At 42.7% G+C, this 23,919-nt stretch overlaps 1 protein-coding gene and 1 long non-coding RNA gene across 3 annotated transcripts in view; one reads left to right on the top strand and one right to left on the bottom strand.

The window, feature by feature from the left end:
* Positions 1 to 23,919, top strand: part of ptk7b (protein tyrosine kinase 7b) — a 69,613-nt gene that overhangs the window by 28,169 nt on the left and 17,525 nt on the right. For both annotated transcript variants that reach the window (XM_085182082.1, XM_085182084.1), the window contains exon 2: positions 20,280 to 20,576. In XM_085182082.1, the coding sequence (XP_085038208.1) occupies positions 20,280 to 20,576 (297 nt within the window). The remainder of the gene's footprint in view (positions 1 to 20,279; positions 20,577 to 23,919) is intronic.
* Positions 18,742 to 23,299, bottom strand: LOC146505103 (uncharacterized). Its single transcript, XR_014877472.1, has 2 exons — positions 21,878 to 23,299; positions 18,742 to 19,610 (listed from the first exon to the last, which is right to left on the bottom strand). It is a non-coding gene; the product is annotated as an uncharacterized LOC146505103 (long non-coding RNA).

Genomic DNA, 23,919 nt, shown 5'->3' with positions numbered 1-23,919 from the left:
GTAAGCTTAAATATATTCCTATATTTCCACTACTTTTATTTTGTACTGCAACCCAAACACACTGACTTTGTGGTCATGGGAAAGGGCCAGCTGATTGCTTCCCAGCAGAACTTGATCAGTAGGATTCCCATACTCTTGAATAGAAGTACCGACTTTGTTTACTTGCAAATTATATGAGTTTGTCCATCATGAGTTTTTTCATATAATGAGTTAATGATTAGGCTGATTAAAACCCTAATTAGATGTGTGTCCTGTGATTGGGAATAAAAGATGGACTTAGTCATCATAATGTCACCCAGTGGTTAGTGAAGGCCTAATTTGAAGCCTTGAGCTGAGCGACTTGGCTGAACTTGGGGTGATTAAGGAATACAAACAACATGTTTACATGGTAACAACTTGCCAATTGCAAGGTAACCCCGCCTTAAAGTATACCCACATATTTTAATCTCCTATTTAATTGTAATGGTAACCATAATTTACCAAATGAACAACATGATGAATTTAGTAAGAGATGAAGCTAGTGTTAAAGTGTTTATTAGATAACAGGAATCTGATAGATGGGTTTCCCTTTAAGCCTGGATTATACTCTGATATGGACACAGACAGCTGCAGATCTGACGGCTGAGTAGCCATTCCTGTTTTCCTTCTTTGAAGTTGGGTAAAACTCAATTATGCAAATTGATATTTAATTCCCCTTTTTTTTGTTTTTTGTAAGAAGGTTCAGTAAACACTCAAAAATGTAAGTTTTCTGGCACTTATTTCATGGTTCAGGCTTTAAGACCTGTAAATCTTATGTATACAGTCTGTTGATTTTAGGCAGTGTTGCTGGACTTGCAGAGTTGATGTTGACTAAAGAAAACTGGATTTAAAAAACAAAACAATAACTAATCTCAGGGTGACTCACTGGATAAGTGCATAAAACAAGAGTGTCAGTGCCCTGAGCAGTAAGTCCTCAGCTGGACGCCATGCATGTTCTTCATTTATTCTCTTCCCTCATATTTCCTGACTCTCCCCCACTTTACCGTACATAAAGAGGAAGAAAATGCCTAAAAATGTAGCAAGTACAAAGAAAGAATTAAGAAAATAAAAACGAAACATTCAACTTAAAAAAAATAGTTCTGCAAATGACTAAACCTAGTAGGTTTATATGCCAAAATATTCTCAACTGGGTAAATAAGATGACACAATAACAAGTCACTTGTCATTGCGAAACAAAGCAATTACAGACATGAGAGGCAGCAACATTTTATATGCAAATGAAGCATCTGTATTGATGCTAGGGGTGAATCTGTCCTTGGTTTTGATTCTGGGTTTTCTGAAGACACTTTCTGACAGTCTGTTCCATCTGTGATCTTCAATTCAGCTAACTCAAATCATTGTTTATGTGTCTTTGCTCAGAAGTTGTTGATTTGTTATTCATCAGTTAGCACCTCCGCTAATAAGACTTGTAAAGAATTCTTCAGAGTCTTATTTCTAGCAGCTACATGTCTAATCATTAAAAAGAGCTGTTTTTTCTTTGCACTGTGGAGTGTAGCTTAACTCTTTCTGCCTTGGATGTGATTTCTCTCATATTTAAGACCTGCTTCCAGAACAAAAAGACTAGATGTGAATGTGAAGTTAGTGAGGGTGATTCTTGGAAAAACCCACAACTCAAAAACCCAGAAACTTTGCAACATGTTTTTACTATTAAGTGAGGAAAATCATTCATCTGTTCTCTTCCACTTATCCTTGTCAGGGTGGTGGACCTCATCCCAGCTATCAAAGGGCGAGAGGCGGGGTACACCCTGGCTATTACAGAAAGACAGACAACCATTTGCGTTCACACCTATGACCAATTTAGAATCGCCAATTAACCGAACCACACTAACTGCATGTGTTCTGGTCAGGAAAACCATTCAAACCTATATTACACATGCACAGGGCACTTTTTCTCTTCCATGATGTCAGACTGTCGCTGCTAAAAAGGGGTCAGAATACACTTAGGTGGCCGATAATATATCTGGGAAGTTCGCCCAGCTCAGTCTGTATGTGGAGAAACTCAAAACTCCACTATAGTACAAACTGTCTCCTCTGTAAAAGGAAATGAAAACAGACTAAAGAGGCCAAGGAAACAAAATGATCCAAATGCACTGATGTGGCAACGATTATGGGATAGCAGTTTGACCGTGGTCTCCCAGGAAGTCAGGAGAACGCAGACAGGAAGCGGCATTGTCCAATCGCGCTTAAAGACGAGACGAGCTCTGACAGAAAGACAAGGGAGGGCTCCGGCTTCTCACACAGGTAATTGGCTGTCGGCACGGGAGACAGCGCAGCGTGACACCAGATTCTTTATTCCTCTCACACACAAACTCTCTCCCTTCCTCTTCCTCCTCTCTTCCGCCCTCCTTCACCTTTGAGAGAAGTGCCTATAACAACAGCTGCTGCCCCGCACCCAGTTAGTATTCACACACAGCCAAGCAGGCCAATTAGGGGCCTTATAGCATATAATTGCGTGTCTGCGACTTACTCCAGTGTGTGTGTGTGTGTGTCTCTCTGAAGGTGTCATTTCGTTAAATCTCAGGGGGTCGCGCCACCTCCTGCAGCGAGGTGTCTCTCCCCAGAGTGTGAGTGACAGTTCACTCGGAGGGAGGCCATTGTGGCAGTCAGGCCTGACTGGTTTCTAATGCTGTTTACATTTAGGGCAAGAAGAAACCAGTATGTTATCTTTGTGTGTGTGTCTGTGTGAGTGTGTGTGTCTACTAAAGACTCCACAACACACTCATTCCATAAGTGGTGGGAAAGTTAACTTTTATGTTTCAAGTTAATGGACTTGAATCTTTATTTTCATGTTTTAATAAAAATGTAAAAAACAATAAAGTGCTCCATGCTGACCTTGAAGACTTTCAGTTTTGTTGTGGTTTTAGAGAAACCCCCCTCCTGTTTCTACACCCTCCACCTTCCAACATGATATATTTCAGCAGCTCTTGCAATTTCCTCATTTTCTTGTTGTGTAGTAGGATTTGTGAGCAAATTCTGTCTCTTTCATATACGGGAAATGATATAGAGAGGAGTGCTTCCTGTACTCAGGAGGCAAACACGTCTCTCCATTATGAGAGGAGAGAGAGCTGTGGATAAGATGTCTTGTTGGAGACATTAGACTACAGGGCTTCCCTCACATATTATTAGGATATTCTTACTTAAGTAAAGTGGCTGCATAAACCATTAGATATCTAAATTAAGCTCAGCACAAATCCTTCACTAATACCATTAAAAGCAGGCACTAATGCTTTTAGATTCGGAGCTCTCGCATATTTCACATTAACTGTATTAATTTTTCAACTGAGTAAAACACAGGACACAGATTACTGTGTGGGAATTTAATTCTGCCCTTAAAAGCATTAACTGATAGCTGGCAGCGACAGGCAGGGTTTAAAAAGTGGAATAAAAATCTGATCTTGTAGAAAAGAGGCATTTAGATGCTTTAAACTATGATTCTGTTTAGGTTCTTGTGTAAATGTAATAACATTTAAAGGAATAGTTTTTAAAAATGCTACAGTTTTTGACTGCTGGTTTGTAGTGATGCACCTCACAAACATAACATCTCAATCATCCTCTGATAAATGGGAGTTCTCAACCTCCATATGTATGTACTTTATGTAAATTGCTTGTGTGGGTGCTGAAATATTATGTTTCAGAGATGTGAAAGAGACGAGAGAGGTCTAGTTGAAGAAATGGATTGACTTGAAGCCTGAGGTGGCTCACGGTGTGCCATGCTTGTTTACCACATACATCTGCGTGAAACCGTCCATCCTGTTATCTCTGCTAGACTACTTTCAGATTTGGAAAATGAAAAAGCAAATGTGATGTATTTATAGCAAGTGACTCAGATGATTTTTCTTCGCTCTCGTCTGAAAACGGAGTTGTGAATCCCTGCTGAGCCTGGAAGGAACTCGCGTTGGCCGGTCGGGATCTCGGTCTCTAACTCCACACACTGGTATCCTCATCAGACGTGAGCCTTGAGGAGAAACTGTACATCTAGCTGAGAGCACGCTGTCCATTTGATCCCCGGGGCGCTACCCTGAATCATCCCAGAAAACTGCCAGCGTCCTAACCACGACCCAACAGGCAGACTGGAAAAGCTTAAAGGCAAACACTTCCATTTTTGTTTTGTCTGTTTCTCTTGAGGTCGATTCATCCTTCTCGCTCTCTCTCCAGAGCTTTGGCTCCCTCTCTTCCTGTCTCGATCAATCTTTTTTTTCCGCCAGTGTCAGTACACTCACTCAACATTAACATTTGTAGAACAGATGTAGCGATGGATGCCAGCTGCAGTTCTCAATTCTGCTCTGAGGGCTTCTTAAGGGAGTCCTGCACCTCTGCAGCAGACAGATGGAAACCTTGTCTGTTGTTTGTACGTTTTTTTTTTCTCTCAGTTTGTTGATAGCTTTCTATAAACCCTTTGCTGACAGAATGGCGCCTTTTAAGCTGTTTGAGCTGAGAGGTCGTACGTTGGTCCACTCGGCTCCGTCGTCTGAGGCCCTTTGTGTCTTTGTGTTGCCACTTATCGGTTACGCTTATCCCAAAGGAAGTCTGACTTCCTGTCATATCTTAGATCTTTGCTTAAAGATCGCCGTGTCTAGATGCCTATCAACAGGTGCGGTACCTGGACAAACACTTCACACAGCCGCGACGCCGAGAGATTAAACATTTCATTTCCTGTCCCCGGACCCTTAATCTGCAGTGAGCCTAGAGTGATCTGGTTTTGGTTGATACACAGCTCCTTATTTTTTTGCGTGCCAGCAGTGGGAACACAGAGCTGTTCTTTTTCTTTTTCTTAACACAGAGGTGTGAAGGGCGAGTGCTGAGCTGTTGAGTTGTTCGCTGAAATAACATAATCACCTGAACTGTGTTCAGCTCAACCTGAGTGGGAGGAAACATGACAAGTGGCTTGTGTTGCCAAGTAACACAGTCAGTTAGCGGCTGTGTGACGCTCCGTACTAATGGTGGCTGTGAGTGCTTGAATAAAGCTACCGTGCTGGGCGACAAGACATCTAGAGCGCTCGTATCCAGGATTCGCTGTATTTTTGGAAAATTGCAGTAATTTATTCTTCGGTTTGATTCACGTGCTGCTCTCCTCTGTGTTTACATCATGAGCAGCACACACCTGAGCGTCTGTTAATGATTTCAACTAAATGGTACATAGATTATACAAAGACCTGCTACACTGGAAATTCATTCAAACTGTTTGGCAGTGAAGGACACATTAACCGTTTGCTTTTGTCGCTCACATTTCTTCTGCCGTCTGTATTGAAATGCTGTCTATGCAAATGAAAACGTTGACATTGCCTTTAAATTCAAAGCGAGCCTCGCTGGGGTCTGCTGGATCCTGCCCATTCCTCTGTTATTCAAATAATCAGAGTCATTGCAAATGTCACGGCCCCCCTTTGGCTCCTACAAAGTCGTCACAGGAGATTTGAAAGTGGCACTTATAGCTGAGTGTCCTTTAGAGGCACTCCACTGTATATGAAACCTAACAAAAGAGCCTCTCTGAATGTTTTTCTTAAACTCGCTGCATACAAAGATGTGCACTGGTGATGCATTCAGTCTCGCATAACTTATTATGTGATCGTTCTTTGAAGTTAGATAAAAATCTGCTTCCTTGTCCCAATCATGTCTGAATTCTTTTTGTCTGTATTTTAAGATAAACTCCAATTTGAATTGTTAAATATACAACTGAATGTTTGCACCAGCCATGAAGTGGAGTACTGGTGAACTGGTGATGTATTTTCTTTAGCACAGGACCTTATAAACAAATGCTCTCTAAGCCACAGTTGAAATGGATTCGGTGACCAGGTGTGATCTGCAGTAAAATGTCATTTGCATCCAGACTTAAGATGGTCTCACCGTGTGTGTAGAAGACAATAAGGCTGAGCAGCCACAAGAAACAAAGATTTAGTGCACCAGTGGGTTTTTCTAGCCCCCCTGCACTCCTCCTCTTCGTGGCGGTGCAAGCAGACCGCCTGCCAGCTTCCAAACATGATGTCACAGAGTGGCTTGCTTAATTAAAAGATTATACAACCTAATTATTGTAATTTAGGCTGCAGATGCATGAAGAACACTGGGATCAATGCTGGAACAACACACTCACGAGCTCTTTGCGACTCATAATGGGATTCTTTTGATGTCAGATTTTATTAAGATGACACACGTTCTCATTAAGTGTACCATTAGTTCCTTGTTTACTGTGTGTGCTTTTAGCTCGACTTCTTTCCTCTCGGTCCCGGTTGCGTGGTTTCAATTAGTGAGGCAGAGGAAGGTGAAAACACTGTGTTTTTTTGTTGTTACTGCTTATGCATAACTATGTTAGTCGTTGTTGTATTGCAGCGATCTGTTGTTATGGGGTATTTTTGAGATTTTTGAAATTGTTAGTCTGAAAAAACTTAGATTAAGTTCAGATTAGCGGTGTTATCTCGTGCACTTCAACATTTACAGTGTTGGATTTGTGGAAATACTTCTGGGATCAGTGTTGAAAATAAAGCAAAAGCATCTTTGCGCACTCGTAAAGACTTCCATTAAAACTTCCTGCTGTAGTGTTTGCTGAGTCAACATATTTCTAAAAAAGCACATTCTCACACCCATGTGGTCCAGAGTCACAGAGGCTTTTCTTATAGCACGAGAAACGCCAGTTACTGTACGTACAGTAGACGTCTGTCCAGAAAGGTTGTGGCTAATTAATTTGTGGTGACTGCACTAATCCTGCTCTGGAGCGCCAGCCAAGCTCTGCCAGGAAACCTACACCACAGAAGCTGACTGGCAACTAGCTGGAAACAGCCTAGTTGCCAGGTTTGTTTGATTCCCTCCTGCCAGCATCAACATCTCTGTGTGTGTGTGTGAAGGAAAGCAAAGAAAGGAAGATCCAGAGAAGCCCATGCCCACCCATGTCCTAAATCTGTTTTGTGAATGAAATAAGAAAGGTAGACACACTCTTTCCTCTCTCAGCTTCACTCAGGCATGTGAGTCCACGTGCTAGAACAAAAAAACCCACGAGGATAATGCAGATAGCCTTTTTCCAGAAGTATCCAGGAAGCTTTTAAAATACAGTTCTGAAGGCAAATGTGCTGTAATAGCGTGATGGAGAGAGACAGCAAAACAAAACAGGAGAGAAACGGAGGTTTAATGGAGTAGTTATTGTCCTCTGGAGCCTCATTGAGCGACTGGAAGAATCCGACTCTTAAATCTGGGCATGCTCATTCATCCATCTATCATTAAGAATTCCTTCATTTCGTCTCTGCAGTTTGCCTCATTAGATTATGTAACTGAGGCTGCCATGACAGAAGAATCTAATTTCAAACCTCTTTTTTATTTTTTTATTTTAATTGTCATGCTTAGCATATTAGCAGTTGGACGTCGTAGCGGAATCTGAAATTGAATTGACCTAGAATGAAATCGTCAATCATCAAGGGGACTGGGTTATATCCTCACACAATCTCCGGTCCTCCTCGAAGTGAGATAGAGTAATGACTATAGCAGACTCTGTGCTCTCGCCTTTATGAAGCCAAAAGTCCCCAAAGACTCCAGGCATAATATACACTGTCAGCAGATTGATGGAAAACAAGCGTTCAGGCCCTCATCTTCTCTTTTTTAGCATGAAAGCCTTCTTATCTCAGCTCGCTCTCATCGGCGCTGGGGCGTCTGCCAGCGTACCGAAGAGCGCCACCACCACATTCCTGGCTGGCACGGATGTCTGGACATAGCCGAGGCGCAGGCATCAGCCAGAGCCGCCTGCAGAGGACGGGGCTGGCACAGGCAGTCGAGAACTCAGCGCCCATCTGCTGCTGGAGCCAGCAAGGGGAGCCATCGTTTATTATGGCTGATGTGAAAAGCAGCTCCTGTCAATCTGGAGACATATTGTGTTGTTCCTGCACTATATAAGATTTCTGCACCAAGTCTGCATGTTTGGCTTTGGCCTGTACAGTCGGGGGGTATTTTTTTTTCTTTCCCCTCTTCTCTGTTTTTAATCCGCCGAGGTTATCCTTCATCACAGATCACATTTCAGAAGATGGAGACTTGGAAAGAGCATCCCACTTCTTCAAACTCTGTTTTATCTCCTATCTGTCACATCACTCTGCAGAGGCTGCATCCACAGGCCTGCAGAGCCAGATTTAACCATGAAGCCAGCTTCAGTTCTCAAACTCCCACCTAAACAGCAGGCTCTTTTTGTCTGCAACGTCTATCAGACCTGCGTGTTTAGCCTGGCTGCAAAGTGCCGAGCTCCTCTGTTCAGCTGTGACTTAATCTTCCATCTTTGGCTCATACTTCTGGAAAAAAATTGACGGTGACCCCAGATGTTTGACATTACCGTTGCTTTGTGTTTCGCTTGATAACTCTGTGGTGATGTTGCCCATGACCCCTGCAGGATAGTTTGAGCACTTATTGCGTAAACCATTAGCTGTAGGCTTTCACATGCTTGCGTGGAGAGCCTTTTGTTGTGTTTCTGTACTTAAAGTAAAGTAGAAAAAATCCAGCCCGTTTCAAGTTTTCTTTTAAAAGTGTTCTTACTGGATTACCGCCGCGTTTTTCAGGACCAAAGAGAGAAAAACGGCCCAACCTACTTTACCTGGGCAAAGCCTAATCCGTCTTAATCTAATAATTGCTCCCATATTTTCTGTCTCCTAAGAGCACAGCTGCAGGGGACGGCTGTGGCTCCAGGTCGCTGTGCACCATGGGTAATAACACCCAAGGTCGCTTTCATGGTCACAACGAGATCTGTGAACTGTCTGCAAGGTTTTTCCCCGTCGTCATCGTGTGGGCGTTGCAGACAGATTGTTTAAAATCTTATCAGAGCTCGTTCTTTTCTTCCCCTCCGTCTCTGCTGGCTCGCGCTCTGTCCTCGGTAACGTGTGGGTTACGCAGAGATGCATTAGGCTGCCTGTGTTTCAACAGCCCGCCTTTTATGAGTGGGTGTTGAAAATTGGTGAGAGCTGGCTGTGCTCAGATGTCTCTATTTTAGATGCAGCATGACAGTTATGAAGCCGGGTGTCGAGGGATGAAGTCGAGGGGGGCGATGAGCGACGTGGCACACATCATCTTTGAAAGGCTTCTTTGCATACTGGAGCTGCATCTGCCATAAAGCAAACCGATCAGTCTCATTCTGCGGCTGTTTACACATCCTATGATAACGAGGAATCGCTTTACAACGTTATACTGTGGTAATACTTAAATAACCTCAGCAGTGGAGTGGGAAGAAGACAGGCCTTTGAATTCCAACACTTTGTTTTAGTCCTTGAACTAAACTGTACTGAATATGCAGTGCTGTGCAAAGCTAGCCATCATTTCTTTATGTTTTGCTAGGAAAATAATAATAAGGGCAGTAAATAAGCATATAAGGCAAAAATAGAGTTGTTATGACCTTCAATGCAGCCTGAACTTTTTGCACAGCTTTCTTATAATTAAAGTAGTCTTCAGGAATAGTTTTCAAGGCTTCCTAAAGGTTTTTGAATGTTAGTTGCATTTTCTTGTGTCCTGTCAAGATGATCCCACACTGTTTCAATCATGATAACATCTGTGTTACATGTGGCTTGTTTTGAAATGGCTTGTAAATTCAGGTATACTTTTTTGTGTGTTTGTGTTTTAGGTTTTAAGTGGTTGCAAAGCTGGGCACTAGCAATAAAGGTCAAAGCCAACCTCGATACTTGCATGTCCCTAGTATATTATTGGGAAGTTTGAAAATGATCCATCAAAAAAAAAAATTGTGGGTAATATAAAATTTTTATTGATTTTTCACATTCGGTGTGACCTTGATCGTGACCTGACTTTTACCAAAATGAAATCAGCTCGAGCTGTTATTGGTATCTACTATCACACCAAATTTTAAACGGTGTCTTGGAGGCTAGACTGCTAACAGATCGACAAACAAACAGAACCAATTCCCCTTCCAGGGGAGAATTGGGCTACTTGGAAGCAAAATATAACAAAATGAGGTCTGGCTCAAGATTTTTGCACAGAGACAGATAATTTTTCCTACTTAAACCATGATTAGGTTTCTTTTTGCAAATGGAGCTCCGCATGATGCCCCAAACTAGTCTGCATCCTCCATCCCAGTCTGAATTGTGCTTCAGGCCTCCTGGTATGACTATAATGAGGCAGTGATGCTGTGTGGCCTATTAAAACGCTGTTGGAGTAATGTTTGGGTGGGGCATAGCCAACACTTTGATGCTGCTGACCGCCTCCCAGTGTGCTTATTAAGAGATTTATGGCTCATGCACCCCCCTCTCTCCTGTTCACACTGCCATTTGAGTGTTGTTTTTTTTCTCTCCTGTCATGGATACCATATGGAGTACTTCATTTGAAAGAGCGAGTTGTGTTGGCAAGCAGCGCCTCGTTAGAAGTGATGAGAGAGCTTTTCATTGCTGCATAGGAGAGGTGACATACTTCTGTCAAGCCCTCTTTTTTTTTTTCTCTAAGACAAATTAATTTCTGTCATCTGGAATAATTTGATGAAAAAATATTTGAGAGTTTTCAAAATGGGAATCTTTTTTTTTTTTCATCTTTATTTATTTTTTTATATAATGGAAGGAGTGAACCAAGTCTACCTGGCAAGGTTGCATCCCGGTTGCCATGCCAGTGTTGCCTGGTAATAAGTTGGGGGGGGGGGGGCGCGTTGCTTTGTGTAGTTGGTGCCGTGCTTGCTCCCTGCCGTCAGCGATGAGATGGAGTGAAACACACACGAACCGATAGGGATCTCAGCGAGGTTCCTTATAATGAGCCCTCTCTCTGCACACGAGCAAGCCGCTTTGCAGAGAGAGACCCTTTCCACAGGGCAATTACCCGGTACAATAATGGCAGCGATTGAATTTAGGTAGCGCGCGTACATATGAGTGTCACCGGTAAAAGGGCAGGCTGGCTTGGCTGCTTGAAGATGGTTTTCAATTAAAGGAGATGAATAAACGCAGGAAAGCGCTGTGCTGATGTGCACCTTGCAGAGAATAAAACACTACCTGGGGTCAGTTTTGTGGATTTAATGGAAAGAGTCAGCAGGGTGTTATTCTTTTGTATTACTTTGATTCATTTTGACTTGATGGAGTTCGGGAGCCTTTGCAATGACTGGGGTTGAACACTGAAAGCTGCCTTTTAAGAGGCTCCGATATCATTTAAGAAAACGTGATCACTCTGAGGTTTATTGTGTTCACGTTGAGAGAAACACTATGGAAAAGTAAACTGCTTAACTTGTATTTAAATCGGCTTTATCTGCAGGGTCCAGTTAATCAGATGTTTTTTGTCACTTCACAGCAGATCTTGAATATATTTCTTGTGCTTGTTGACCTTTTTGTGTCCTCGTTTCTGGATTTTTCTGCATTAAATAAATCCGAGACATTTACACCCAGTTAAGCGTGCATATGTGTCACTCGCGTTTCAGTGAGCTGACAGGGAAGTCGTACCTGGTCTGACTCGATCTTGTTTATCTTCACTCTTGTCGAGTTCAAAAAGGCAACCTGACCTCTTCGTTTGGCAGCGTTTCTGTTCCGTGTACGGGCGATCGCTCTGCGTCGTTCACGCTGGAGAAGACGAAACTGTTGCTGACAGACAGAAATGTTAAAATATTGGCCAAGAAATCACTGAAGCTGAAATTTCCTGGATCGCCGCAAACAAACGCCGGTATTTGTCCGTGATCAACATTTTCCAACCCTGCGATGCATGACTGAGACAGGGAATTTAAACTGTCACGATATAAGTCACAAGATATTAATCACCCTCCCTTACCTGTTTCATGCTCTCTCTTCCCTTTTTTCCACAGCACTTATTAAACCATAAAGTCAGTTTTTAGGGAAGATTTTCTGCCAGCCGGTTTTAAGTCAGGCAGCCAGTGGAAAACTGAAAAACACACACCCACACACACATAGACATAAATCAAGCAATTTGTTGACGGGCATTGAAAGTTCTGTCAGTGGGCGTCAGAGCTTCCCATGACTTTGCCACTCATTCTCCTTTCCATTTGATCCTTCTGACATTTCGGTCCACCCAACCGAGGATGAAGCTATCACACTTTTCCATCTGAGGTTTTACTACAGCTTGTAAAAACACACTTGCCTGGACTCTGATAGATGGTTATCAGCATGTGTGATCCCAGCATGCCAGTCATTAATGAGGTCACCTGAGATTTCTTAAAGATCAGATTTTTCTCCCAAGTATTTTGCTTATGCTCAGGAAAAGTAGACTTTTATCACTTGATGCCATAGATACTTTAAAGTAGGGCTGTTCGATATAACGATATATATTGGATGACGATATAAAAATGTCTATCGTTTCATTTTACGGTATCGTTTGTTTTGTGGTGTCGCAAAATAAACTGTTTACGGCAATATTTTTTCACCGTTTTGATGGTCACTGTAGTGGCTATATTAATTTCTTAAAGTTCTCTCTTTCTCTTATATTTAATATAACCACACTACGGACGGACAAGCGCCTGTTTTTAAGCGTTGTGGTTAGCAACAACGACGGTAGCAGCATCGCGTGTCCGCTTGTTTATGTTCCACATAAACCTTTCACAATAAAGCTCAAGATCCTGTTGAGTTGAGACTTTTCAAAATAAACTGAATAACGTGAAAGAGCAGATTATTTATGGATGAGAATTAAAAAAGAGCCGCCAGGTGATAAAAAATAAACACTCAAACGTTAGAACAGGCTTTTCCCCGCAGCACGCTGTGTAATAAATACTCACAAAGAAAACGGCGGCCTTTACAACTTATGTCTAAAAATGTATCGTTTCATGCATCTGTTAAAACACTCGACTCCAGCTACATGACGCGCAGCTGGAAACACTTCCCGCAAGTCGAGCTGCCCGAGATTCACAGAATTTACAGAAAATGTTACATTTTTGTGATTTATATCGTTATCGGGACAATAGAATTCTTATAGCGGGATATGAGATTTTGGTCATATCGCACAGCCCTACTTTAAAAGGTGTTTAGGTTCAAGCCCAGAGGCTCTTTCCAGATACTGTATGCAGGTTTCTGTTTTGTGTTTGCCACACTCTGCATCTGTCTTTCTTCTCATAACAGTGAGGAACATCTTCTTCCTTTGCTCTGTTTGACATACAGCCTAATAGGAAAGCTAATCTTGTTAGTTTATCACTCCAGTGAAGCAGTAGGAATCTGCAGCAGCTGCTAAATTTCAGAGCAAATAAGGTATGGTCTTCTCCCCACTGCTGGCATGCATGTCTGGCTGGTTTAATGGATTGCTGTAGGTTTGTATTCATAACCCCAGCATGAAGATGAGGACAGTCATCCACCTCTGATTTTGATTCTGCTTTTTTTTTTTGTCCTGTAAAAATGACCACAGGCCCGACACCCCGTGTGGAGCATCGCCATATTTGCTCGTGTAGCCATGGCAGGGCTGCGGGGACTGAATCTACTAAAGTGGATGCTTTTAAAGAGGGAGTAGTTGCATCAGCGTGCCATCTTTTGCATCCTGAAAAATTGATGACATCTTTTTCCAGTCTGTGCTTGTTGCAGTGCTGCTTGTCTTACCTCCTGACTGACATTGACTGAATAAGATGTTAAACCTACTTTCAGATCTTATGTGAACTTTTGGAGTCATGAATTATTAAACAGACGAAGTCTTATTTTTATTTTTCCCCCCCTTTTTTTGGTGTACTCTTTTGAAGTTTCACTGTTTGTTGTCGGCGTGTGCTGCTTGAGCTGGGGGGGCTGATGTTATCAGCAGTCTTGCAGGTCTTATCCTTAATTGGGTTATGTAGATATTGCGATTTGGGAGAGGATGGAGTAATGAAAATGGAGTGATCACTTTAGATAGTGCCGTTTTCATGGGTTATGGACTCTTTGTTACCAAGTGGCGCTTTAAATTAGTTACTCGTAGTGTAAAGAAGTGCGAGCATTGGGCACACCTGGTGCTCTGCTCTCTGCAAAGGATGCTCAAATATTGCAAAAATTATAATCACAGGAGGTTTTTTTCTTTTCAACATTTAGACCACAATTATTGCCATGGCAACCCAACTTTGAAGCTCTAATGCATTTGTTGGAATCTTAGAGGAAAAAACAAAGTGTCCAGTTTTATTATTTGACCAAAACTTCTGTCAACCTACAAAAAAAACTATTATTATTATACATGTGATTACAAATAAAGTTTATTTATGTACACAGCCCTTCTCTGCCTTAGTCCCCTGCTTGAAACCTTAAAATCTTAAACATTCTGTGTCACCATCAGGCTGCGCACACATTTGATTTATTTATTTGAAGACTTCACACATGCGTGCCCACACTCCTTCGCTCTGCGTAGCCAAATGCACAAACAGACACAAACATGGTACCATTAATTTCTTTCAAACGTGGTGAAAGAAAGAGCAGAGGAGAGACAAAAACATCTGGGACTCACACGCTGTGTTTAAAAGAAATGAGTGCACATAAATAAGGTTTGGAAAGAAAAGCATAATTAAAATAGTTTAAATACTAAATAATTCATCACCTGCTGATCACCTTTGTTTATCTTTTTAATTTTTTTACATTTCTGAGGAGATATTCACCTCACTGTATATTTTAATAGCAAACAGGCTGAATTACAGAACCTTTAACGTCTTAAATATTTATCAGTGTTTTGCTTGGATACAGCGTATCAGCTGCAGTTGAATGTTTGAGACTCTGCGATATGCGTGTCACTTTAAGGATTGAGATTAATGTCTAATGTCAAACGCTCCAATCACTGTCTCACGCTCCGTCAGCAGCACTCATTTCTGCGACTCCAAGGCTCCTTGTTCTGCTGTCCTGTCATTTGCAAACATTTCAGCGCAGCTGTCTCGCTTTGACACGGTCCACTGAGAAGCTGTTAAACCGCACACATATGGGGCTATTCGAGCTCCCACAGTGGGTGTGTGTCTGGTGCCACGTATTTGTGGCTCCTGTGTCTGTCTGTGTGTGTCTCTCTTTAACCTCATGGAGCCTCGGGCTCGTGTGTCATCCTTGGATGTCGTCACTCTGCAGAGGCATGTTTGGGGAAACTTTCAGAGATAACATTGTGGTGTGTGTGATGGCCTGGTGGAAACACACAGTGCTCATCGCAGGTTTTTTCACTGATAACATCTCTGATGCTGCTTATCTCAAAGAATTCATTTTTCTTTTTAAATGCAGAAATGTGAAATCTTGTTTGTATTCATTAGATTGTGTTATTAGAACACTGATTTTGCCCACACATCCTCCGTCTGCATCTTGCATCTGTTCTTGAAAACTGAATCGGCTCGGCCAGCCCTGCCTGTCAGTGCCAGCAAACAAAGTTGGGACAGACAGAAAGAAAGGAGGCGGTGAGTTTCAGATGAACCTATTATGGTGGGTTCTGGCTGTCAGGCTGACTTAAAGGCGACTCCCACCTGACAGCCATGACAGCCGTGCCAGGCTTAATGGGGTCGGCAGTGCAGTGAGCTGAAGAGGCGAATCCCCGTGTGCAGATATTTCACCCTCTCAGCAGTTTCCTGCTATGTCTTTAACCCAGTTTCTGTCTCGTCCGACTTATTTCCAGATACGTCAGTTGAATTCTGAGGAATTGTTTTGAAATGTGTCAAAAACACCCATGTGCTGTGATTGACGTGAAATATTAACAGTGCTGCAAGTTTTTTGGGCTGCTGATTGGTACCGAAAGCCGAGGCGTTTTTTTTTGTGGATGCGGGCTGAAAGACATTTCACTGTTTTAATGGCTTTCTAGCTTTAAAAAAAGTATTTGAATAGTAGAAACTTTAGGTATCAGTTTTTCAACACTGTTTACGCTTCTCATATGTCAGGACACGCAGAATTTGTTTCACTCATAAACTGCAGCTTCTGAGCTTCGAGGTTTTCCAGTCATATGGCAACGCAAATGCGTGACACGTGTGATCTCGATGTGATGACAGAGCACCAAATATTCATCCAGTGTTTGTGAGTGAATGTCACGTGTGCTGCTGATCAGGCAGCTCCTTCAGCTGAAGCACACAGAACGTTTCCAGTAAGGCGAACATGTGTGAAGTGGACAATTTCCTTCTGTGTGATTCATATGAGAAAGAATTTTGTTGAGAACATCCCGGCTTGTTTGTACAGAAATTGCACAAATTTTGGGAAACATATCCCAAACTATTTTTCAGAAATTGAACAGAGTTCATGAGTGAAAAGAACTTTTATTGATGAGCAAGTTTTAAAATGAAAACTTGAGTATAAAATGTAGTTTTTTGTTCAAACAAGCGGTCTAAACCAAAATAACACATTAATGCATCATTAATGGATATATTGGTTTGTTAAAACTCTGATTATTTTACTTTATTTAAAGGTAGACAAACATTTATTTCTACCACAACTAACTGCATCTTGACCAAAAGACAGTGGTGCGTTGTTTACTTGCAGGTTTGCTACCGTGTGACGTTTCTTCTCACTGCTTCTGATGGCACATTGCTAGTCGCAGCATTCTTTGTGTTGAATGTTTTTTGTCATAAGAACAGTCCCGTCCTGTGTTCCTCAGTCTCACTCTCTGTTTGCCTTTTATCTGCAACTCTCCCTTTCAACTGCTCTCTCTTTGAAGGGCCTTCAGTCTGAGTTTGGATAGCATTTACCCTGCTTATCTATCCCAAATGCCACACAGCGAATATCCAAGCATTCCTCTTTTCTGCAGCCCTCTTGTGACTCGCTGAAAAGCGTGACCTAAATTATCTGTGTCGATCTGGCCAGACTGATACAACTTCAGTGAAATTTGGGTTCCTGAGTGAGTAAAGTGAAGGTAAAAGACAAGAACAGGGATGGCAGTTGTGATGCTTTGTGTGCATGACTGTGTTTATACTGTTTGTGCACGTGTGCCCTTGAAGTCTGCTCTTCTGCGCCAGTTTAGAGAAGCAGGATTGGAGCGCGTTTGATAGATGTAGGTCACGGCACCTTCTCTGTTTGTTCAGTACTGTAAACTTGGCAGACTCGCGCGCCTCACTCTACCCACCTCTCTCTCACGTCTGTCACTCCGTGGAATATGAAAACGCCTTATCTGTCTGCGCCGTATCTGCCGGGACTTTTTCCGGAAGTCGTTCCCTCCGCGTCTGCGTGGTTCTAAGCTCAAACTCGCGCTGTTTGTCAGCGAGCATCTCAAATGAAACCATCAACCGCGTGCCTCCACCAAAGCTTGTAACATTGCTGCGCAGAGGAGGTTCGGTGTGATGGAAGCTGGCATGCTACCTCGCACCCCAGCTGTAGGCTTGGAATGGAGGCGGAAGGCTGTCTGCGAGCATAGATTGTCTGAGGTGGATGGCGAGGATGACTTCGCTGGTGTTTCCAGCCCATCTGCTACCTTTTATCCCAGTTTTGCACAGATGGAACAAATTCTCAGTCCCACAGGAGAATTGCTGGAGACCATTTGCTTATACAGACGAGGAGTTGTTACAACCCTTTGTGCAATAAATCATGGGGAACCTTCATGGTAGAGCTCGTTTCAGAGGCTGTGAAATGATTTATTAACTATGTCAAAATATTATTAATTGTTAATCAGTGAAAAAGAAGAAATCATACATTTCAGAAGCTGAAAGAAATACAATAAAAGTATTTTTGCTCAATAATATTTTTTTGCCTGAATAATAGTATAAGAGCATGACTTCTTTTGATTATTATGTCTGGCACGAAGTCACGAGTAAAAAACTGAAAAGAAGATGTGATCATATATCAAAAACTGAGTGAAAATTATGCAGAAGCTGGTCATAGAGGAATGATTCGAGGTTTGATTCGAGATAAAGTAAAAACCAATCATCGGGCCATTGGTGTCTTTGCTAGAACCGATGAAGTCGTCTATATAAAAATAGATTCCCCAAAGAAGAATAAAAAAGCAAGAGTCTATTCAAATGAAAAATGACAAAATTAAAGCATACAGTCATTGAGCCCTCCATTCTTCGCTATTTTAACCAGCTGATAAAGGTGTAGGCAGAGCCGAGGTTTTACTGGCGACCGAAAAGGTTTATACAATGGTCTCAAATATTCAGTTGTTTTTCTCTGGATTTTAAAGAAGTACTGCTTCAATTTATTTGATGTCAGTGTTGAGAGCTGTTGCTTAGCATTTCTACGAGTAATCTTTTCTCTGATCTTCTGCAGTGCCGTGACCTTGTCAGAGTCGGCACGCTTGAGCCTTGGAGAGACAAGTTTATTTTCCAGCGTGCTTTGCACAACCTTCCTAGCAATTGAAGGCTTAAATTGATCTATTTGTCCACCTTTCATGTAACATTTAGATGGAATTTTCTGATTTCGGTCTTGCTGATGCAAATAAAAGTCCATGACTTAAGCTGACACACTGTTTTCTTTGAAATGCTGCCTGTCATTTCCTTTTGAATGTGTAAAGTAATATTTGTGGCCATATAAGGCAATCTGATTTACTCTGAACCTGAACCTTACTGCGGACTCACCAGAATGGAAGTCTTGTTTGACCATCCTTTCTACCTCGCTGTGTCTTTTCCCGCCTACCTGCCTGTCAGCGCTAACCACCTGCAGGACAGGAGCGGTGGCATGTTAGAGGGTCAAAGATGGGAGCATTTCATTGGCTCATTATCAACATCTTCCTTGATTTAACTTTACTGAAAGATCTCCCTTTTTTTTTTCTTGCCAGACACAGGCAGACACACACGCCGTCACACAGGTGTAGGTATGGTTAATCGACTCTGGTGGTGGACCGTTACTTATCATAACAAACCCCAGGCAGGCAGGATAACATTGTGTTATACGGGGCTCATGAGGGCCTGCCTCGACAACCGTTGCAGATGGCTATTGATAAGTGTTTCATGGTGGTTGTTCAAACTAGTAAGCAGCTGCTGAGTTTAAATCAGGTGCACTCTGATAATGTCATCTGTATGTTTACACTTGCCAACAATAAAGAGTGTAGTTTGTCATTAAAAAAAACATATTAGTGAACCGAGATTTACAGTATAAACAAAACTGAATTGAATGAGAGGAAAAAAATACTTCCCACGATGTTGGTACTCTGAGGTAGACACAATAGTCTGGTAAGGATATGCATGACTGTATTTAAATGAGGGTAGAAACTACCAGCTGTGGGACACAAGTTTCGTGATCTGAATCTGTATAAAATTATAAAATATTATGTAGTATCAGTGTGTTCTTTTTAACTTGACCAACTGTACTGTCAAAAAGTCTTGTGTCTACACATAGTACATAACAATCAACTAAGCAAAAAAACATTTTTGGGCACTTTGTTACTAGCAGCAGTTACAAAAACACTTAATCTTTCTTCTTTGGGTTTAATCTGTGACAAATGCTGGTCAGCTATTGGCTGAAAAGTCTGCATATGTCAACAATGGTGTGCAGTATGTCCTTAAAAAAATTTGAGGAAGCTGGACAAGCAGAGGACACAAGAAGCTGTAGCTAATCTAAACAAATGTTTGTATCTTTAGGCATTTTGTTACTAACCAGATGTTACAAAAACACTTAATTTGAAGAAATAATTTCAGGAAAGTGGGTGACCTACAGATATCTGCAGCAGATGAACAGCATCTGGAAGTAATGTTGTTTCAGGACATGAGAGATCATTCTGGCCCTTTAGTGTTGGTCCATCCACCGTTGACTGCAGCCACATCAGGAATGGCGTCAGTGGGAAGGGTGGCTGTGAAGAAACCACTGAATAGCCTGTTGTATGATGAATCACAAAGAAATGGACTAAAAATCAGAGGAAAACAGGTCTTATGAAGTGATGAATCCAAATTTGACATATGCTTCACAAGAGTATACAAACAGTGGGTCGGCTTTGTCTTCTGTTTCCTTCGTCTGTTTGGCAGAGACTTTTGTGATTTGTGCTACAACGGTACTTTCACATTTAACTGAGAGCACGAAACAAAACTGAACGGACCGATAATCTTCTGAGACGTGGATTAGTAGAGCATAAAACATGTCTCACACACCAATCTTGTCCGCAGCACCACGAGGGACAATAAAAGATTCAAGTGTACGTGAGGCTGTGTCTTTGTGTGCGAAGCACATCACGTCTAATTTAAGAGACACGTCTTCCTGAGCCGATGACAGCATGTGACCGTGGGCGTGTGATGTTTGAGTGTCAGAGCACCCACTCACATCACAGTCTATCTAACAGGGAAGGTATTTTCCCCCGGCGCAGAGGCTGATGATTTTACGAGAAAATAATTCACAGCTAGCCATTATTGTCTAAACATCACATTCCTCCACAGGGCTAAGTGGTTGCTATGGCATACACTTAATGAACGGAAAAAGCAGTAAAACGTTAACAGCAGCCCCATTCTAATCTGACTTTCCCCTCTTTCTCCCTTTTCTCCTCCTTTCCAGTTCTGTCCATCCAGGCCGCTGCCATTCAGTTCACCAAGGAGCCCAAATCCCAGGATGCCTTGCACGGCCGCAGCGCCATGCTACGCTGCGAGGTCAGCGATCCGACCGACATCAGATACAGCTGGCTTCACAACGGCCAGCCCCTGGAGAACAGCGAGAGGCGCTTCCAGGAGGGCAGCAACCTCAAATTCAGCGCCGTGGATCGGCGGCTGGACGCAGGAAACTTCGAGTGCGTTGCAGAAAACACGGCCACAGGAGAAGCGCTCCACTCCAACAACGCCTCCTTCAATATCAAGTGTGAGTGTTGAGTTTCAGGCCATTTTCCCTTCCTTTGACAGAGGAAATAAAACAACCCTCTTAAGTGAAAATTACCAACTGACAGGGTTTCATAATGGCAACAAGGGTGTGCATCCAGTTTCTGGATCAAAAAAGCCAAACAAAAGTTGCAGTATAAGATGACGGGGCAGTGTAAGCTGAAGGAATGTTTCCACCTTGTTGCCTTATTCTTTGTGGCTTCTCTCTATAGGAAACTGGATATGTGCGCCACCAAGCATGTGTTTTTTTGTTGCTTGTCTTTCCTCTCCGTTGTGTAACACTCTCTTTCCCATATACTCTCAAAGGGCTTTTTGTCAGGAAATTACTGAACAGTCTAGTTAACCTTAAAGCAGTATAATTATTTCGGTTTAGATTAGCACAGGTCTGTCTGCTCGAGCTTTTTTATTTGTGTCATGCTTTTCACATCTTCACCTTTTAAATGTGTTGTCAAATTATGGGGAAGCACGCTAGTGTCTTAATTTTGTTATTTAGCCTCATAACCAAACCTCCGTGACCCGCTTAAGTTTCAGAGCAGAGGAAGCCGGGAAATTCTGCACAGGTCTGTTTGGGATAAATAACAACCTTGTTTGGGTCTCGTCAGAGGCCCTCAGGTACCAGTTGTTACTGAAAAGCCTTTGTGTCATACAAACAGAGTTTTCAGTGATGGTAGAAGGAGGGAAAGGGGAAAAAAAAGCAGGCAAAGCGGGCGAAAAATGATTCCATCTGGAATATGTTCCCCTCTCTTGCTACATTCAGCCTGGAGGTTTGTCTTTGCTGTGATGGTACTTGTTCAAAGGGTGATTACAAGAACAGATGAGTGTCCAGACCTCCTAGTTGTAAACTGAGAGACGGATGGAGGGAGAGAGCAGCGGTTTAACTCCCTCTCTATGATGTGTCTCCACAAGTGGATGTCTGAGGCATGTGATGTCGAGCACCGTCTCTCTCTGAGTGCTTGCAGTTGTAGCCAAAAGACCAAAGAGGCCCATCGGTTTTCCCAAACCCTGTCCGATCTGACGGGAACCGCTCACATGTGTTGCAGTTGAACATGATCTAGTGTGTGAATAAAGCTCAACCGACTTACTCCCACAGACTTAATAGAAAAGAAACAAGTTAGACATGAAGCACCAGTTCTCCAGAGCAGAATAAACTGCATTATCTGCCAAGCCATTAACATTCCCACGCACTGGAAAAACAAGGCATAGTTTTCTTGAAAGGAAGGGCATGCAATAAAAATAGGCTGAACTCATTTAACCGTGGAAATGTTTATATAAGAGTGGTCGTACCTTTTTGATCGGTGTAGATAGCAGTCGGGCTCACACAAATGTGCCCGTTCTTTGACGTGATCGCTGACGCTGCACAGTCTGGTCCCGGTTCATGACACACATCGATCGTAATAAACATCAGTTTGCTTTTTTGCCGCATACAAAATAGATTTTTCTAGAAGTCTGTACGTTTGGATGCGAGAGCTGGCTGCTAAGTTGTCTGCTAATGCTACCAAGCTAAGTTAGCAAGCTACATCTAAACTGCCATAGAGTGCTGAGCAACGGACCAATTAAAGACCTGAATTTAGCTCACAAAAATTGGGGTACAGACTTTGTTGGTACCAGTCTGTAAACATGTGATTTTGATGTAAAGTTAAGAATGTTACAGGAGTCATTATAAGAGACTTTCTGTTGTTGACTGCCACTGGGGGCGCTGTTCAGTCAATAAAAACTAGAGACACAGCGGTGTCTGCGGCACTGTTGCCTCACAGCAAGGAGGTCTTGGGTTTGAATCCAGTCTGGGCCTTTTCTGTGTCGGGTTTGCATGTTCACCCGTGTCTGTGTGGTTTCTCTGCGGGCACTCTGGCTTCCTCCTAGAGTCCAAACACATGCATTTGGCTAAGTTATTTGGTGAGTTTTAAATTGACCGTAGGTGTGAATGAGAGCGTGTGCGTGATTATCTCTGTATGTTGGCCCTGTGACAGATAGGTGACCTGTCCACAGTGTCCCCTTTCACTCTATTTGATGCATGGATGACAATGAATGAATGGATTCTCTGTGGTTTATGTTGGAGCATCATATTAGGCACTTTTTACAGACAAGCTAAGAAACCGTTATGAAGTTATTAATGCACCGCACATTACCATTCCTGTAAAAATGGTAATAGCCTGAGTCAGCTTGATAAGAAATCACATAAGTGGATTCCTCAGGCATAGCTTCAGATAACAAACATCTACAAACATGAAACAAGGTTATTTAAGAGCTTAGTGCACACTTTTCTCAACCAGATGCTCAAACTGCAATAGTAAATCATCCCTAAGCATTTTTGGATGCTACATCTGTGTGTGCGTATCAACACGTTTACCTCTGCATCATTATCTGCGGTTTGGCTGTCCGGCTCACTTTAAGTGGATCAGACCACGCTATGGTGGCTGTTGTCATATTTCCACTCATACAGTTTTAACAAGCGGTCAAGCTTTAAAGTAGACGTCTTCTGGCATTAATCTTGACTGTGCACTCACTCATGTGTACGCTACTTTGCGTGCTTGGTAGTGAATGTGGACTGTAGGGGGTGGTGGTGGTGGTGGGGTTTTCCATATGTACTGTATCAGGGACATTTCTGGAGTTCATTCGTCCGCCCCTCCCCCACTGACGAGAGAGGGTTAATTTATTTTTCCTTTCAATGGTGGGTGGGCAAGTCCTGCCAGCTGAGAATTATTCAGAGTAATTATCCCCCCTCTTGTTTTCACCAATAGAGGTTTTAGTCCCCCCGCGCCCCCTTCACCCTTTTGTCCCGCCCGGTCACTGGGTCTCCATGGCGAGACCGGGCTCAGGCGTCGCTTTCGTCAGCATGCTTGTTGCTCCTGGAGGCACAGCTTTCAGAAGACACACACAGGCGGTGTTTTTGGATGTCAGTGTCATACAGCAGCACGCAGCAATGAGGAGAAGATTGAGTAGAAACACATTTTCCTCCCTATTCAGTCACTTGCGCATGAGTAGGCATGCGCACGCTGTCTTGGCTTAGTCACACAGCATGTGTCCTTAACCTACATTTGTTCAGCAGACACATTTTTAAAGAGTCCGTACAGACCATGAGTACAGCTCTACTTTTTCCCCATTTCGTTTCTCACAGTTCCTACAGAAGGATTTTTTTTTTCTTGCTGTCTTTTGTGAGCTGACAAAACGCAGCTCTTCATGTTTAATGACCCGGGCTCCATCCGTCAGCTTCTCTCCTGTAGAGTGACTTTGCTCCTGTGTCAGCGTCTCATTTTTCCTCCTCCTTCCTCCTGTCTCTGTCTTGTCGCTGCAGCAGCATCTCTCCCCTGCAGTTTGCAGCCTGGCCT

Source organism: Neolamprologus multifasciatus, chromosome 13 (genome assembly GCF_963576455.1).
Source record: "Neolamprologus multifasciatus chromosome 13, fNeoMul1.2, whole genome shotgun sequence".
NCBI lineage: Eukaryota > Metazoa > Chordata > Actinopteri > Cichliformes > Cichlidae > Neolamprologus > Neolamprologus multifasciatus.
This window is presented reverse-complemented; position numbering and strand designations above follow the sequence as displayed.